We start from the raw sequence: 14,846 nt of genomic DNA, 5'->3' as shown, positions 1-14,846 counted from the left end.
TCAATCTCTGCCTTTTATTTCTTGATGTCATCTTTTTGGTGCAACTATGTAATTATAGCAAGTCATTTTTTTAATTATACTTTGGGTTATTCTAGAGTACTTAAGTTTTTTTTTGGAGAAAAGAGGATGTACTAATAGTTCCTTATTATCCTCTAAATGCTATTACGGCCAGAACATTGTCAACTGAACACTTTGCTCCTCCAGAATCTGAAATATTACAATCTCACTTCAATCCTTTTCACAGGAATTGGCTGCTACACACCACAAGAAAACGAACACATCATCCTCAAGTTCAGCACCTGGTCCCAACAGTGATGAGCCATCTTCACTGTGTAGCAGTAAGTCTTCAGGGTCAGATGTGGAACACAATGAGATGAAAACTTCATTTCCTTTTTTAATTTTTTGCTATCATGGTTGTCTCTGGAAGATCAAGTCCCTGTAAAGTCAAATGTGGTGCTGAATGTGAAAATAAACCATACAGTGACATCTAGTGGTTTGCAAGAGGAAATTCATCTATCAAATGCACACAGATAATAAAATATGTTAGTGAGTCTGTATCAGTATCAAACATATGAGCAAATAATCAGAGTGGCAGTGGTTGAAAAACATATGCAACATTTATTTACATTTTGTGAATGTTTGACCTTGACTTCTCCTTGTGTCATCTGCAATTCTTTGAGTTTGTTAGAAGTTTTCTAAAAATATACGGGGTATCAAGAATGACTACGACATAACATACTTGAAAAACTCAAAACCAATATAAGAAGAAATGTCACAGGCCAGAAACGCTAATGTCCATCAGAGCTGTTTGAGTTCAGAACACTTTTGAATAACATTTGGAAGCCAGATGAGTATTAGTGGCAGCCTTTTGTCCCTACTCATAACACATTACAGTCTGTTTAAGGAGACTACTGCAAATTCAAGCTTGAAATTTCTGCTTTCAACTGTTAGAACCAAGAAAGTGCTGGATTAAAAAAAATAAGCTGGTAGAGGTTCATTTCATGAAAGTGTCAAGGGCTTAAATGTGTCATGGTTTTAAACACTGTGACACATTTAAACATTCAGAGAAACTATTTCTGTTTAAGTTGTTCAGGTGGAGCAGCAGTGTTTTCTTTATTTTTATTCCATTCAAATGCAGACATAGTTTCACAGTAATAAATTCCATCTATATGAAAGTAAAGATTTAATTTTCAAACAAAAATGGATATTTTGGGCCATTTGTCATAATAATTTAAATGTAAAAAATATACATAGCATACTACTGAAAAATCAATCTGTGTATAAGGTGTACAACATTCTCCGTGTTAACACTGACCCCTGACCTTCCTGCCAAAGCTCCTCCCTTTCTAACAAGATTAAGGTTTCAGCTCCTTCCAGGACAGATGGACTGAGAGGAGGAGCGATGAGGCAGAGACACTAATCTCAGCGGTTTCACTTCCCACTCTCCTTATGTTCATCTTTCTTTCTACCTGTCTCTCAGAAACATAAACATGTTTACAGACACACATGTTAAAAGAGTTTGTGTAATGCTCCTGGTGATCTGACCTGGTGACATAAAATCATATTTAGCACCGAATTAATTCAGAAAAAGGTGCCTGAGCTACCAAGTGCTGTCTTGTGAACAATAATTTGCTTACTGAAAATGAGCTTTTTATTAAAAATCAAATTCACCACGTGGCACTTGAGGTTGACTATTTTCATTTTAAGTATTTAACTATTTGACCCTTTTTTAGCTGAGTAAAATTCACCTCACTTTTCTTTTCTATCTCTTTACCCTTTATCACACAGAGATTAACTGAACTTTGCAGTTCTGCTTTGCTCATAATTCACCATTGACTCAGAGGGATTTGAACGTGAGGCACCGAAGTCTCCTGATCATAGAGTATTATCCTTTATATAAAAACCAAGGAGAAATCATTAGATTTAGAGTGCCAGAAAGATTAAATTAATGTCCTCAAACATCCAGATTTTTGTCCATTGAGTTGTCCACACAACAGATGAAGCAGATGAAACATAGTGTGGCTCTGTGGTGTACGAGCTGTCCATATCTTTCTTCATTTGATGTCTCATTGTACCGTCAACATGTGTTTTTTCTCCATGTTTTAGCCTGTAGTTACTAAAAATAAAAAAAGACAAAAATGTTATGTTCTTTGCAGGGAATCCCTCAAAGAAAAACAGCAAATTCAAGTTTAAAGCAATGATCAACCACAGTCAAGTTTGCACTGAGACAACATTGCATCAGTTTAAAAAAAAGGCGGTCATTTATACCTGAGAGTGTGGTGTGGAAGCTACTCACCACATGATAAAGCGCAGTCACAAATGCAAGGGACACACTGTGCAAAGAACCGCTTCCAGCCGGTGTCCTTCTTCTTGCAGTTGTCTATCAGAGTGCAGCCCTGTTTGGGGGGGCCGAAGTAGCTCTTGTACGCGCAGGTGGAGTTGCAGGTCCCGTTCAGCTCCTTCTCACTGATTTCAATGCGTCCCCGCTGACACATTCCTACGAGACAGGCAAAGTGAAATCAAATGATGAGCTGACAGGGCAGAGATGATAAAATCGGTAACACTTTATAATAAAGGTACGAATCATATACTTGAGTAATGCTTAAATAATGACTCATGATGATTTAATGCATGAATTAATGCAGGATGTATCATAAATCCCTGTTGCTGACCATTAACAAATGATCATGCCACTATGACTTTATGTGATTAGTTCACACTTATGATAGATCATCAGTTAAGAAATGTTAATTCACAGTTACTTCATACATTACTTGATATGCGAATGCAAATTAGCTGAATTCCTCTTATATAAAAGTTTATTTCAGGACCACGCATTAGTTCAGCCTCTCTAGAAAAAAAGCTTCATATCTCTATGACAACAGACACTCAGTTGTCAGTTTATTGTGTAGGCCTACAACACTTCTGTTGAGCTTAAACACATGATCATTCTCCTCTAATTTGTCAATTGGTACCTGCTAGATGATTTTGACTCGGCTGCATTCAACAACAACACAAATACAAAAAAAACAACTAAGTTCCACCCACTATGTAAGTGTGTCAAAAATATGGGGTCTATTTTGTCTAATTTCAGTCACGCATAGTTAAGCATTACTTACGAATATGATTTGTAAAGTGTTACCATAAAATCTTTGTGTGACTTAATGTAGTATTGCGTTTACTCACGGAGGCAGGTAGGTTTCGGGGTCCACAGGCCATTAGGCTGGCAAAATCTGGTGGGGTTTCCCACCAGCAAGAAGCCAGGACGACAGGCGTACCTCACCACAGAGCCCACCCACCAGTCATTACCATACACTATTCCATTATAGTCCACGTCTGGCCTCCCACAGTTCACTGCCATACAGGGGAAAGACAATGCAAAGCATGGTACAAAGCTCCATTCATGTCAGACATTGTTGCAGTCCAAGTCTTACCTCTGCACAGGGACTTGTAGCCGAGCCAGCAGCAGCTTGAGTCCCCACAGCGATCTCTCCTCAGCTCCTGGTGGAGAGACTTACAGCCTCCATAACAAAGAGGCGCTGTCCCAGACCAATACATGTCGTCTATGAAATCCGGTTCGGGAATCCATTCCGTCTCACCTACAGTAAAACATTTGAATTAGCTTTTTCAAACACTTGAACAGGACAAATCACAAACACCCATATAATCAATAAAACAATAATGGTTCTTAAAGTTTCCCTCCACTCAAAAATGTTTCTTCTTGTTCCTTCAGTTGGATGTTTGAGCTTCACTATGCAGATTGATGTTTGTGCAGAGTTTGACACTAGAAGGCTGTTTTCATCTTCATCTGCTGAAAGTGGAAAGTTTGTCTGTGATTACAGAAAATCCAAATCCAATTTTAAGGCCCACCCCTTAAAATTGGATTTGTGACATCACAAACAGTTTTGAAATCAATCCTGGTCCAATAATCAATTTACACAAATGTGATGTGGAAACTTGAAGCCTCCAGTGCATATAAAATGAGAATTGACTTTTCAGTGAACAAGGGAACATCTTGCATCCAGCAGCTTCTGAAATTAAATATATTTGCATATTCATAGTTTCCGGATTTTTTAATGAGTGAGAAGGAGTAGATGTCATTTTTTTAACAAGATATTCTTTTGGTAGAAAAACTATATCAGACACAAATTATTATTCAAAGTAGAGTATTTTACATACATCTTAAAATATGTCTGGAGGGAATCTTTATGGATTTTCTATGCAAAACCCAAACTGAAAATGCACTTCAGGCTACAAGATTAAGAAAGATGTTATTGTTGTTACATACTGTAGGGATCCATAAGAACTGTTCCCACAATGCAATGAGCTCTGTCCCATGACTAAAAAGACTAGAGCATGATTGAAAAACATATTGGCATAATAGGAGGTCTTACCACTACCTTCCACCACTCCAATCCTTTCAGGAAACTGAGAAATCGCTCTTTGGAAGGACCCAAACACCAACAGCAGCAGCAGCAGTGGATGTAACCTCATGGTGCCCATCTTCTGATGCAATCAGTTTCTGTGAAAAATCTGCAGATGGATCTGGGAACTAAGGCTATGTCATATTGCTGTCCTGCAGCGGTCTATACATCATCATCATCGCGACGTCAACAGACATAAAGCCATTAGCAACCGTCCCAGTAGAGCTGAGTTCACTGACTGCAGAACGAGGAAGCAGAGAGCAGTAAGTAACACTAAACTAAGCTCCGTGTGGTGCCTAATCTTCTACACACCGCTAATCATTCTGTGACTGGATTCACAGCTCAAACGAAGGCGTGTCGCCTGATCACCAGAAATTTTATGAAAATCAAAGCAAAAACAGGATGAGAAGATCATGTTATATTGTTATTGTCAGGTGTAGAGTAATGATAAACAGTATTTTTGTTGTCTGAACATTTGCACTGATATTGATATGTACTTCTTGAGTCAAATAGTAGGATTTTGAAAATCTTTTGCAGGAAAGTTTCACTGAATGGGTAAACTGCCAAACAAAGTCGGCCCTCGTTCACACTTTTCATTAACACAACCAGATGTGTTTTTCCATTTAGGCAGAAAGATTTCAAATCACATACATGAAAAGTAACTGACCATCAATCAATAATACCAGATACTAAAAATTTCAGTTTAAAGTCACCTAATAACCATGTGTCTACCAAGAGATCAGTCAGTTCCAAACATATACGAATAACATTCATTGAACACACAATAGAGCTGCACTAGAGCAACTAATATCAGCAGGGGGCACCATAGTACTGGTAAAGATCTTGATGTAACATTAAAAACATCTGAATAAGTAAAAAAAAATGTGATTTTTATAAACATTGTGTCAGATGTTTATTCAAATTGTAGATTAAGCATAAAAAAACAAACAAACATGCTCTCCAAGCTAATAAGTTAGCCCCTCTTTGCTGGGCTCCAGACATTTTGGTGAACATGTAATTCTTGTAAAACCATTATTCCAAACCTTTAAGGGTGTGACTGATGTATTTCTGAATTTGGGACAGCCTCTCCATCTCACAGAGAATGGTCATCCACTTGGCAGTGCAGCATTAGTAAGTCTGAAGATGTTACAGTGCGAGACAAAATAAATGAACTGAAAAAATATTTTTAAAAAATACAGGCCAACAGGTTGGACACAAGCTCAACATTAGCAAACAAAACACATACAAACTGGTTTATTGCCTAATATAGGCTTATGGGTCATCATGGAGCACACATCCCTTCATTTAGACGTTTTACACCTAATCTACATCTCTGTGCAGCCCCCACTAAAGGCACAGAAACTCCACTAGATTCTTCATACATTTGCTGTGCATCTGAGAAACAGTACAGTGGATTAAAGAGTGTCCAGTCATGTACGGGGTGTGTGTGCAAGACTGTTCAAATCATCTGCATTCCTTGCTGCTGAGCAGTATCCTGGAGTTGCAGCATGACAGTGTCCTCCCCTGCCTGTGACAAGCCTCCAGTGAGAACGTACAGCATGCTCTCTTCTTGAACGCCCTCCTCAGTGCTGACGGTCGGCTCCTCAGGCCTCTGCTCCTCCAGCAGCACCCCTCTCAGTTCTACCTGCACTTCCGAAAGAGCTGCCCCGGGGGATTCTTCCTCCGCCTCGGTCTGGCCACTGTCCTCGTCCTCCTGCCTATTTTGTCTTTCTCTCATCAATTGCTCTGTCAGCTCCACGCTCTCGTAGCGAATCAGCTGCAGCCTCAAGAAGCCGTCCTCATGCTCCTTGTACCTGGCAGAGTGACAGGGAGGCAATCAGTGCTGTGACATTCCACACATCTCAAATTCAGCATTACTGGATGGATCGATTCAAGACTTACCTGAACCTTGGGTGTCCAGACGGCCATTTGAATTGGTGCTTTTTGTGCAGATGGACAGTAAGGTTGTTGCCCCTGGTGAAGCACTGACCACACACGTGGCACTTGTAGCGAGCTACAAAATTACCCTGAAAGAAAATTAGAGGATGATAAATGACATTAAAAATTCCTCTCTGAAGGCAAGTTAACGATTATTTAAAAGAGTCCCCCTTTCACCTCATGCTCTTTTTTATGGTGAATCTTCATGGTGGTGAGGGTACGAGAGGTGAAGCCACAGCCAGGAACGTCGCAGTGGAATGCCGGCTCGCTGCTGTGGGTTTCCAGGTGTTTACGCAAGTCGATCAGATTCTTACAGCTATGAAAATAAAATCAAGAGTGCGAGTATTAAGATAACATAAATGTAACTGCTTGTCTACCAGCTTCATCTTGATTTGTATTGCTGCAGCTTCAGAGGAGGTGATACCTGTACTCGCAGTAGTCGCAGCTGTATGGCTTCTCGTTACTGTGGCGGAACTTGATATGGTTGCGCAGTGATGACGGTGATGGACAAGTCATGTCACACAGTGGGCATTTGTAGTGGCTCACTGTACCAGTGAAACAAATCAATGATGAGACAAAAATCATCCAACAGGAATCCCTCACTCACTTCAATACTAAAGTCTATTATATGGTCATTTGGTAAAAATAGACATTATAAAGGCCTATTAGTACTTATTCTTCTGTTAAACCCAGAAATCATGGTGGAAAACCTGACACTTTTCCATAACAACAGGGATTTATTTGTAATGGGAATTGCTGATCACAGGATGGAGAGGTCTTGAGAGTTTATACTCTCTAAAAAATATACTAAAAAATGATTTGAAAATGGTTTTGAAAGGCTGAAACTGTACCAGATTTACAGTTATTAAGCTCAAACATGCCAAAATAGCTGTCTAGTGTTTTAAGGCTTCACTTTATTTTTCCCCCTACAAATCTACACATTTTGGGAACAACTGATAATACTGATAAAGCTTTTATGTGTGGACTGACCGTGGGTCCTCATGTGGTCTCTCAGTAGTCTTTCTGTTGCAAAACGTTTGGAACAGTGAGAACACTGGAACCTCTGACCTACAGAAAACATAAATACGAGCACACAAAGCAAAGCAAGAATTACTAGATGTTAGTTGAACCAAAATAAGTTAGACACATTGCTATTCATCTTGCTGTCAGAATCCCTGGAGCCTATAATTTTACCTTCCATGGCGCTCTGTCGAATTATGTGGTCGAAGAACTTTGTGTTGCTGGCGTACATCCCACCACAGCCTGGACACGCCACTACCTTCTCCTGGGTGTGGCTGCGCAGGTGCTCCCGCAGCTTAGGACGCCCTTTAGCGGTGGCTTCGCAATCTGGAGAAGAACAGTCACAGAACTTAAACTCAATGACCCGACATCCTCAGTATTTTATTTTAAACCTAAACTTTTAAACCTCTTTAACCGAAACTTTGTTGTGAAATCTTAAGTTACACTGACATTTCTGAACCATAATATTAAGATCAATCATGTTTAATAGCTTACCTTTCCATCCGCAGCGTATTGGGAATTCACAGTCTCCTGCTGGTATATCTATACACAGGCTATGCATCTCCACATGGCGGTAGAACCACTCTGGGTTTTCATACGGCGGTTGCTTTGACAAATATGCAAAGAAAGAAATAGTTTGAGTTTAAGAAAATGTGGCCTAATGGCCTAGCATCTAATATTATTTTCCACCAAATCTCACAAACTGTTAAATCAAGTGATTTATTTAGGCGTTTGTTTTCTTAGCTCCACTAGCAGCAGCACCAGCCTCTGCCAAGCTTACCTCACATTCCTCCCAGAGGCAGATAAAATTGTCTGGAATTTCAGGGATGATGTTGCGGTTGTGGTAGCCGATGGAGCAGCTGCCAATCTCCGGCTGGGCGTTAAGCACCTGCTGACCCAACTGCTTCAGCTTAGTATGGTAACAGTGAAAGAAGAGATGTCGTCGCACCTCTTCAGGGCCCTCCACAGAGCAGAAACCGCAGTCTTTCCAGAGACAGTTTCTCTCCTCTTGGCACAAAAAGCAAAGAGTTTGCATGAGTGGGCATCTCTATTTATGCATTAATATTTATTGTTTATCATCTAAAAGTACTCCAGCACATTGGATATAAAGTTAAGCGACGACTTGTGGTTAAAATGGCAACTTTAAGCTTTAATTTGGGAGAGGTTGGATGCAATTCTGATGAAAGGTGTAGAACTGTAGTCAAATTTGGACAAATTAATATAATCAGCAGTCTGAGTTAGTCACATCAAGTGGATATCTGCCACATTTACAGTCTTAGTAACAAAAATAGCAAAAAAAGAGGGACTTTGACAGTAAAAAGACTGCAATGTTGAAAGATATCTTCATGATTTGACTCACTTGGATGGCTGAAGCTTCATATTACCTTCAGATACATTTTTGCACAGAGGGAGGACTGCAGATTTTGGCCCCCATCACTTACATTGTAAGTGCATTGGAGAGATCTTCTAATGGTCAGTATGAACAGGAGGGATGATTACAGCAAGAAAAACCTATTTCAATGTTCAATTTGGCACCTGACTATTGTTTTAAGACAGACATGAAAAATTATGAAGTCGTCCTTTAAACTGTGTGGCCATAAAAACCCATTTTAACTTCAGCCATTGTTTCATTTCAATCCTATGAGCTGCAGTACAAATATGTACAACTATCAAGGCTGCACTCTTTATTCGCCTCCACATTAACGTTACTCGTTACAGCACGAAATACGCCAACATTAGACCAGCCACAGGTAGATACTGTTCATTATAAGACTGAAAGCATCTCACCCTCTGCTTCTTCTTCATCGTCCTCCTCCGCCATGTTCACAGCAAGGTGACCCTCCGCATGCTTGCAGAAGTTTTCCATCAAACTGAACGACTCCTGACACGACCCCCACTCACACTCCAGCTTCAGTGTTTTCTTCTGTATCCGTTTGTTGTGAGGCATCTCTTTCTAAAATGTAGTGTCTGTTTTACACCCAGCGTGATGCTACCAGGAAGTCTTTACAACACTCTCCGGCTCTAATAAAACCCCTGAATCAATATCCTCGAAGACTGTGACAAACGAAAAACATACAATGAGACAACTCCTTACTTAAATACGAGCTTCAGCTCTGCTGATGGCTGTTTTGGAAACACAGAAATCATGTAAACATCGGAGTTGCTTTGACTGTTCCGTGCAGATGTCTCCCCAGAAACAAGGACCACTTCCAGGGTTCCGGATGTAATCTGTTCCGCCTCCAGCTCTACTTTGTTGGTGATAGATGGGGACGATTAGCAAAACTCTCGTCCCTTCCCATCTAATCTAGTATTTACTATTTACCACTTTTGCAATGGAAAGTAACTAAGTACATTTACTTAGTTACTGTACGTGCAATTATGAGATTATTTTCATTTTATTCTACCTTATATTTATGCTCTGCTACATTTCAGAGGCGCATGGTACATTGGGTACATTTGACTCCACAGTTATTCGGCAGTAGTTATAATCAGCTCATACAGTGTTACAGATTAAAATACCCAACGCTATATAAAGTATCAGAGCCTGACTGATACTGGAATTCAGAGGCTCATACCAATATTTAAGTATTTTAAAAATCGACAATATGCCAATATCCACGTTTTTCATCAAAGTATCAAAGCATCATTTAACACTGTTGATAAGGATCCCCATTAAATTTAGCTACTAAAGTGTGACCCAGATGTTTTTGCATTGCAATTCCTTGTTATTTCAGGCTGACATATTGTATACAAATACTATCATTATATAATAACACTCCTCTAGATTTGGGTAAAATAAATGCTTTTACTCTTACGCACATTTAGCTAATAATACTTTCATATTTTAAGTAAGATTGTGAAGGACTCTAATTTGTAATGAAGTATTTTTTAATAGTAGCGTTGCTACTTTTATTTAAGAATCTGAATACCATCTTCCACCACTGCAAATAACAATGACGGTACAAATCTTCTATTTTAATTTTCTCAGCCTTTATTTCTCAGTTTGAGGCTTCCATCTCAACAATAAACCGTTTCCCATTTGTAGTTACATTCCTAAACAAAATAGTCCAGTGGCATTCGACTTCACATTGATGAACCCCTGGGGAACATACATATCCGTCATAAAAATACAGATATGTATCCAATAATACCAAGAAAACTAAAAACAATCAATTCTAATTATTGTAGTCGGGACACCCTTCACCTTTCAAAGACCTCAATTTCCTCTAATATTCCATCTATTTATCTGTCTCCACCGATATTCTCAGTGATAGTCTTTGGACTTCCTTATGTTTTCACTGCTTTTGTTTACGATGATCATTCTGTGTGCGTTTATTCAGATGAAAAAAAAGATAACTCACATGTTGCATGGATTGATAGTCATGCAAAATGAAGTGTGAGTGAGCCCTTCTATAAGTTCTTAAACTTATCAAACAGTAACAATTTAAGAGCTGATGTTGGCAGCTCTGAAGACTGAAAGTCACCCCCACTTACTCTACTATCCTTACAAAAACCCAGTATAAAAAAATATACCTTCAGGGTGAACACAGATGACAATGTTACATTATCCTGCCTGTAATTCATGAAACACATGGTGGAAGGAGAATAACAAACACAACTGTTGAAGCTGTTTATGCTTACACGGTATATGAAAATGTTCTACCAAAGTGAAATATCACTTTAAATCTTTGCACTGGGTCAAAGTCTGAGGCAGAGAAGTAACAGCGAGGTAATGGAATCTATTAAAAGGCGTATGAACAATGAGCCTGTGAAATAGTTCCACAAATATATCATATTTTCTCAGTCAGTATTCTCTCTGGTTTCCTGCAGAGCTGTCTAGACGTCGTAGAAGAGGCGCACCAGATGATAACGGATCCCAAAAGCCACTGCGCTGCCCATCACCTGCCACAGACACAGAAATGAGCACCCGGTGAAACTTTCATATATTTTCCAATGACTAACACTCTTCCAGGGGATTTAGGTACAGCAGGTGTTTTGTTATTACCTGTATGATGAGCATGATGACTGTGAGGTTTCTCTCATGGATGGGGCCGAGTAATTTCAGTACAAGATTTATTAAGGTCATGTTGTTGCACTCAATAAATTCACCATCTCCCTCTTGGCCCCTTCGCACTTCTAGCAGTTTCAATAACTCTGCCACCTGTTGAGGAGCAAAGGTTTTTTTTTTTTTAATCAACCAATAAACACATAACAACAAATAACAGCTTGAAGTCCGCCACTTGTCTGGTTCACGTGTAGACCAAACTACAAGCACTGGTACCAGGCCTCTAAATCACTCCCACATCTACAATTTTATCAGCAATTCAAATTGTAATTATAACAACAACAAAAAAGGTAATTCTATATAATTATCAGGCTAATTAACAGTTAAAAGTTTATCTGCACCACCAGGCATGCTGCTACCTGCTTGCTGTCATGAATTGAGGGTGTACTGTATGCTGGCCCTTGCATGGTCACGGCAAGTCTATGTGTTTTACATCAAATAATGCCTCTGCATGCTGACATTGTGGGTGAAATAAAGCAGAGACAATCAGTTGATTAAATGTTTAGTCAAGAGCCAGAAAATTAATTAGCAACAATTTTCGTATCAATTAATTGTTTTAAGCCGATTAGCAAGTGAAACTGCCAAACGTTCTCTCGTTTCATCTTCTCCAATGTGAAGATTTTCTGCTTTTCCCTTTGATATATCATTTTTAATTCAATTCTTATTACATTTTTATTATATATATATATATATATATATATATATATATATATATATATATATATATATATATATATATATATATTAAAGCCCTGGAGTGAAATGTTCTTGCTCAATAAAACTGGACAAAAGCAAAGTAGCGGGCAAGTACATTCAACAAAAGAACACACAAGAGAAAGAGCTTTACCCTCAGAATGAGATGTCCTAATTTAGAAAGGTCCTTTCTTTTGAATTTAGAGTAGCTCATCCCCAGTTTGCCTGTGTCTGGATTCAGTCTTTCATTGTCGGTAATATAGGGAGAAAAAAAAAAGAAGTAAATACAAACAATGAGAGAGCATAACAGCATACAGGATGATTGAAGAAGTCCATGAGCAGCAGGTTACCTGGGGAGTCTGTGTCTGGGACAGGGGATGACGTGGAAAAGCTGAGGCAAAGAGTAGACAAAGTTAACCACTTGAGGAATGAAGAACAGCAGCATTGTTTTGCTGAAGTGTCCCAAGATGCCGACTACAGCAAAGGTCATCCCTGCAAAGTAGCAGAAAGTGTCTCCCACAAACACAGATGAGGGGTACCTGTGACAACAACAGGTTGCAAATTGAGAAAAATGTAAGAACAGACATATCAAATATTCCTCTGCACTTCCAAATGTGGGGAACATTTTTCATAGAACTGCCTCAGGTTAATAGGTTAAACTTACCAGTTGTGGTAAAAAAGTGCTAATGTGGTGAAGAAGAAGGGTATCATGAAGTAGAGGGAGAAAACGTGGTCATCGTGGTAATCTCCTGATAAATAAGACGACCAAGTTACAACAAACCAATGTCAAACCAAAAATGTCCACATTAGTCCTGCTGTATCATATTAGTGTAAAATTCTTTTCTTCAAAGAGTGACAAATTCTGCCAGTGCAGTTGGATTATTCCTCACTTATTTCAAAAGTATTTTCACTTCTTTCAGGGATTTTCCAGTGAAACAAACATATCAATATCAAATACACTCATGACTTGCAGTGCAGATGGACTGATCTGTGATGCTGATGAGAAACCACACACACCACTGAGCTCAAGCAGGTTGAAGACGATGATGGAGCCGGAGATAAACAGAGCTTGACCTGACTCGATGCCGTTAATTCCGGCTAGGATGTTGATGGCGTTTGTGCAGAATACCGCGAGCATTCCCATGTAGACATAGTAAAGAATACCTATCAAAGAAAAAGGAAGAATGACTGAACATGAAAATCCCAGTTCCCAAATTTACTGGTACAGTATTTCCTCAGAAAAGCCCCGAGCAGTTTCAGCTGTATTGGGAAAAAAAAATCATAGACAACTGCTTCTCTGTTTTCTATGAAGATTTATATTTCAACTGTACTACTTTTCAATGGCTCCCAGTTGAAAATTAGTAGAGACACCCCAGATAAAAAAAACACGCTGGAGGGATTAAATATCCCCCATCTGGGATGGGAACATCTTGGCATCCCCCTGGAGGGACTTGGGAGGACATCTGGCTATCTTGATTGCCCTGCTGCGACTGCAGCCCCATGAATGCATGAATGTATAATTTAAACAACCACGCAACTCACCCAGATCCAAGTGCAGCCCAAGTAGTGCTCTGAAGGGCTTGGGCACCACGATGACTGTGTTACCAAAGTTGGTAAAATAGACCATCAGCAGTGGCAGGGAAGCCATGGTGGGAAGCAGGAGCTTGTGTCTCCACCGCAGGTTCAGCACATCATCAGCAAATCCCAGGAAGATCATACAACAGATGGCCAAGAGTGCGCCTATCAGCTGTACAAACTGACCAAAAACAACACCGAGATTAGATTAGATATTTGAGAGTAAACACACAGTTTTACTACACATCAGTCTAGCCACCTCATTGTGTGGGAAGCCCTTGCACTGATCTCCTACAAAGCAGCTAAGGAAAGGCACTGGGATGAAGCAGAAGAGGATGATGAGGAAGACCGTCCCACTGATGACACCCTGGGACTCTGGGCTGCAAAAAAGGGGTGAGAAGGCGAAAATTAGGGCAGAAAGGTAGCATAAATTTGACATATTATTAAACAGTGAAGGATAAGAAATCATAAGATAGATACAAGAATGACTCACACTTCCTTTTTATTTGTTTTGTTTAGGTCCATTCCGTACAGCCTAGCTGAGATGAAATGGTCTTTGAAGGCAGGAATGAGTTTGATTGTGGCCATGCAGCCCAGCACAGACATGAAGCAGTTGATCACCAGCGGCAGGACGGGTACTGGCGACATGTTTGCAGGGTTTTTTGGTGGGTCAGTTTCTGACAGATCAAATCACGTTTCTAGATAATCTGACGTTCCCCTTTCAGGCGATCGATGAACGAGCTTTGGCTGTCTTCACCGAGGTAAAAACATGTCATACCGTCATTTCAGAGCAGCATACATCTCCGTAACTCCGGTGTCAAAGAAGAATACATCCATATATCACACAGGTAATCCATAACATTTCTCATTACGGGCTGTTGATGCTATTATCTGTAAACTACTTGGCTGTCTAAACTCCACGTCTATCAGTTTGACCATAAAGTTCCGTGAGTCAGGAGAACATGACACTTCCGGTCACAGTCTTCAAAATAATCCGGAGGGACGACCTCTCGCGAGGTTAGAATATCGCGAGAGTTTCTCAAACATCCCACCGGTTGATCCAATCTTGCACCAATTTTGAGATTGAAGAGAAATCTTTCATAAAATGCATATAATTTGCTTTTTTCCAA

General features: G+C 39.7%; 3 protein-coding genes across 4 annotated transcripts; all 3 read right to left on the bottom strand.

The window, feature by feature from the left end:
- Positions 1 to 839: 839 nt before the first annotated feature.
- Positions 840 to 5,240, bottom strand: si:ch211-117m20.4 (CUB and sushi domain-containing protein 1). 2 transcript variants are annotated; one of them, XM_044371507.1, is made up of 5 exons: positions 4,395 to 5,240; positions 3,435 to 3,599; positions 3,187 to 3,354; positions 2,297 to 2,497; positions 840 to 2,116 (listed from the first exon to the last, which is right to left on the bottom strand). In XM_044371507.1, exons 1-5 carry the CDS (start codon positions 4,501 to 4,503, stop codon positions 2,103 to 2,105), a joined length of 657 nt encoding a protein of 218 aa, XP_044227442.1. In that variant the 5' UTR covers positions 4,504 to 5,240; the 3' UTR covers positions 840 to 2,102. The 2 variants fall into 2 exon arrangements, with proteins under 2 accessions (XP_044227442.1, XP_044227444.1); XM_044371509.1 differs by having other exon boundaries at positions 4,401 to 5,240.
- An 84-nt stretch (positions 5,241 to 5,324) lies between these two features.
- LOC122996007 (histone H4 transcription factor) lies at positions 5,325 to 9,584 on the bottom strand. Its single transcript, XM_044371506.1, has 10 exons — positions 9,478 to 9,584; positions 9,171 to 9,336; positions 8,164 to 8,390; positions 7,878 to 7,989; positions 7,557 to 7,709; positions 7,353 to 7,430; positions 6,787 to 6,907; positions 6,540 to 6,678; positions 6,327 to 6,451; positions 5,325 to 6,238 (listed from the first exon to the last, which is right to left on the bottom strand). Exons 2-10 carry the CDS (start codon positions 9,328 to 9,330, stop codon positions 5,884 to 5,886), a joined length of 1,470 nt encoding a protein of 489 aa, XP_044227441.1. The 5' UTR covers positions 9,331 to 9,336; positions 9,478 to 9,584; the 3' UTR covers positions 5,325 to 5,883.
- A 1,415-nt stretch (positions 9,585 to 10,999) lies between these two features.
- On the bottom strand, positions 11,000 to 14,701 carry dpagt1 (dolichyl-phosphate (UDP-N-acetylglucosamine) N-acetylglucosaminephosphotransferase 1 (GlcNAc-1-P transferase)). The gene is made up of 9 exons (XM_044371605.1): positions 14,210 to 14,701; positions 13,976 to 14,096; positions 13,684 to 13,897; positions 13,159 to 13,305; positions 12,806 to 12,890; positions 12,492 to 12,680; positions 12,296 to 12,383; positions 11,389 to 11,544; positions 11,000 to 11,285 (listed from the first exon to the last, which is right to left on the bottom strand). The coding sequence occupies exons 1-9, from the start codon at positions 14,362 to 14,364 to the stop codon at positions 11,220 to 11,222; spliced, it is 1,221 nt and encodes a 406-aa protein (XP_044227540.1). The 5' UTR covers positions 14,365 to 14,701; the 3' UTR covers positions 11,000 to 11,219.
- Between the last annotated feature and the right edge of the window lie 145 nt (positions 14,702 to 14,846).

This window comes from Thunnus albacares, chromosome 13 (genome assembly GCF_914725855.1).
Source record: "Thunnus albacares chromosome 13, fThuAlb1.1, whole genome shotgun sequence".
NCBI lineage: Eukaryota > Metazoa > Chordata > Actinopteri > Scombriformes > Scombridae > Thunnus > Thunnus albacares.
This window is presented reverse-complemented; position numbering and strand designations above follow the sequence as displayed.

What these genes read in the sequence shown, in the direction of transcription:
- si:ch211-117m20.4 (XM_044371507.1), bottom strand. Translation starts at nt 4,503, where the DNA reads ATGGGCACCATGAGGTTACATCCACTGCTGCTGCTGCTGTTGGTGTTT. An exon ending in CTACAAGTCCCTGTGCAGAG is followed by an intron (nt 3,355 to 3,434) that starts GTAAGACTTGGA and finishes CCTGTATGGCAG; the next exon opens with TGAACTGTGGGAGGCCAGAC. An exon ending in CCCGAAACCTACCTGCCTCC is followed by an intron (nt 2,498 to 3,186) that starts GTGAGTAAACGC and finishes CCTGTCTCGTAG; the next exon opens with GAATGTGTCAGCGGGGACGC.
- LOC122996007 (XM_044371506.1), bottom strand. Translation starts at nt 9,330, where the DNA reads ATGCCTCACAACAAACGGATACAGAAGAAAACACTGAAGCTGGAGTGT. An exon ending in CGATGAAGAAGAAGCAGAGG is followed by an intron (nt 8,391 to 9,170) that starts GTGAGATGCTTT and finishes TTTTGTGCCAAG; the next exon opens with AGGAGAGAAACTGTCTCTGG. An exon ending in GCCTCTGGGAGGAATGTGAG is followed by an intron (nt 7,990 to 8,163) that starts GTAAGCTTGGCA and finishes TATTTGTCAAAG; the next exon opens with CAACCGCCGTATGAAAACCC.
- dpagt1 (XM_044371605.1), bottom strand. Translation starts at nt 14,364, where the DNA reads ATGTCGCCAGTACCCGTCCTGCCGCTGGTGATCAACTGCTTCATGTCT. An exon ending in AAAACAAATAAAAAGGAAGT is followed by an intron (nt 14,097 to 14,209) that starts GTGAGTCATTCT and finishes CCTTTTTTGCAG; the next exon opens with CCCAGAGTCCCAGGGTGTCA. An exon ending in CAACCTGCTTGAGCTCAGTG is followed by an intron (nt 12,891 to 13,158) that starts GTGTGTGTGGTT and finishes CTTATTTATCAG; the next exon opens with GAGATTACCACGATGACCAC.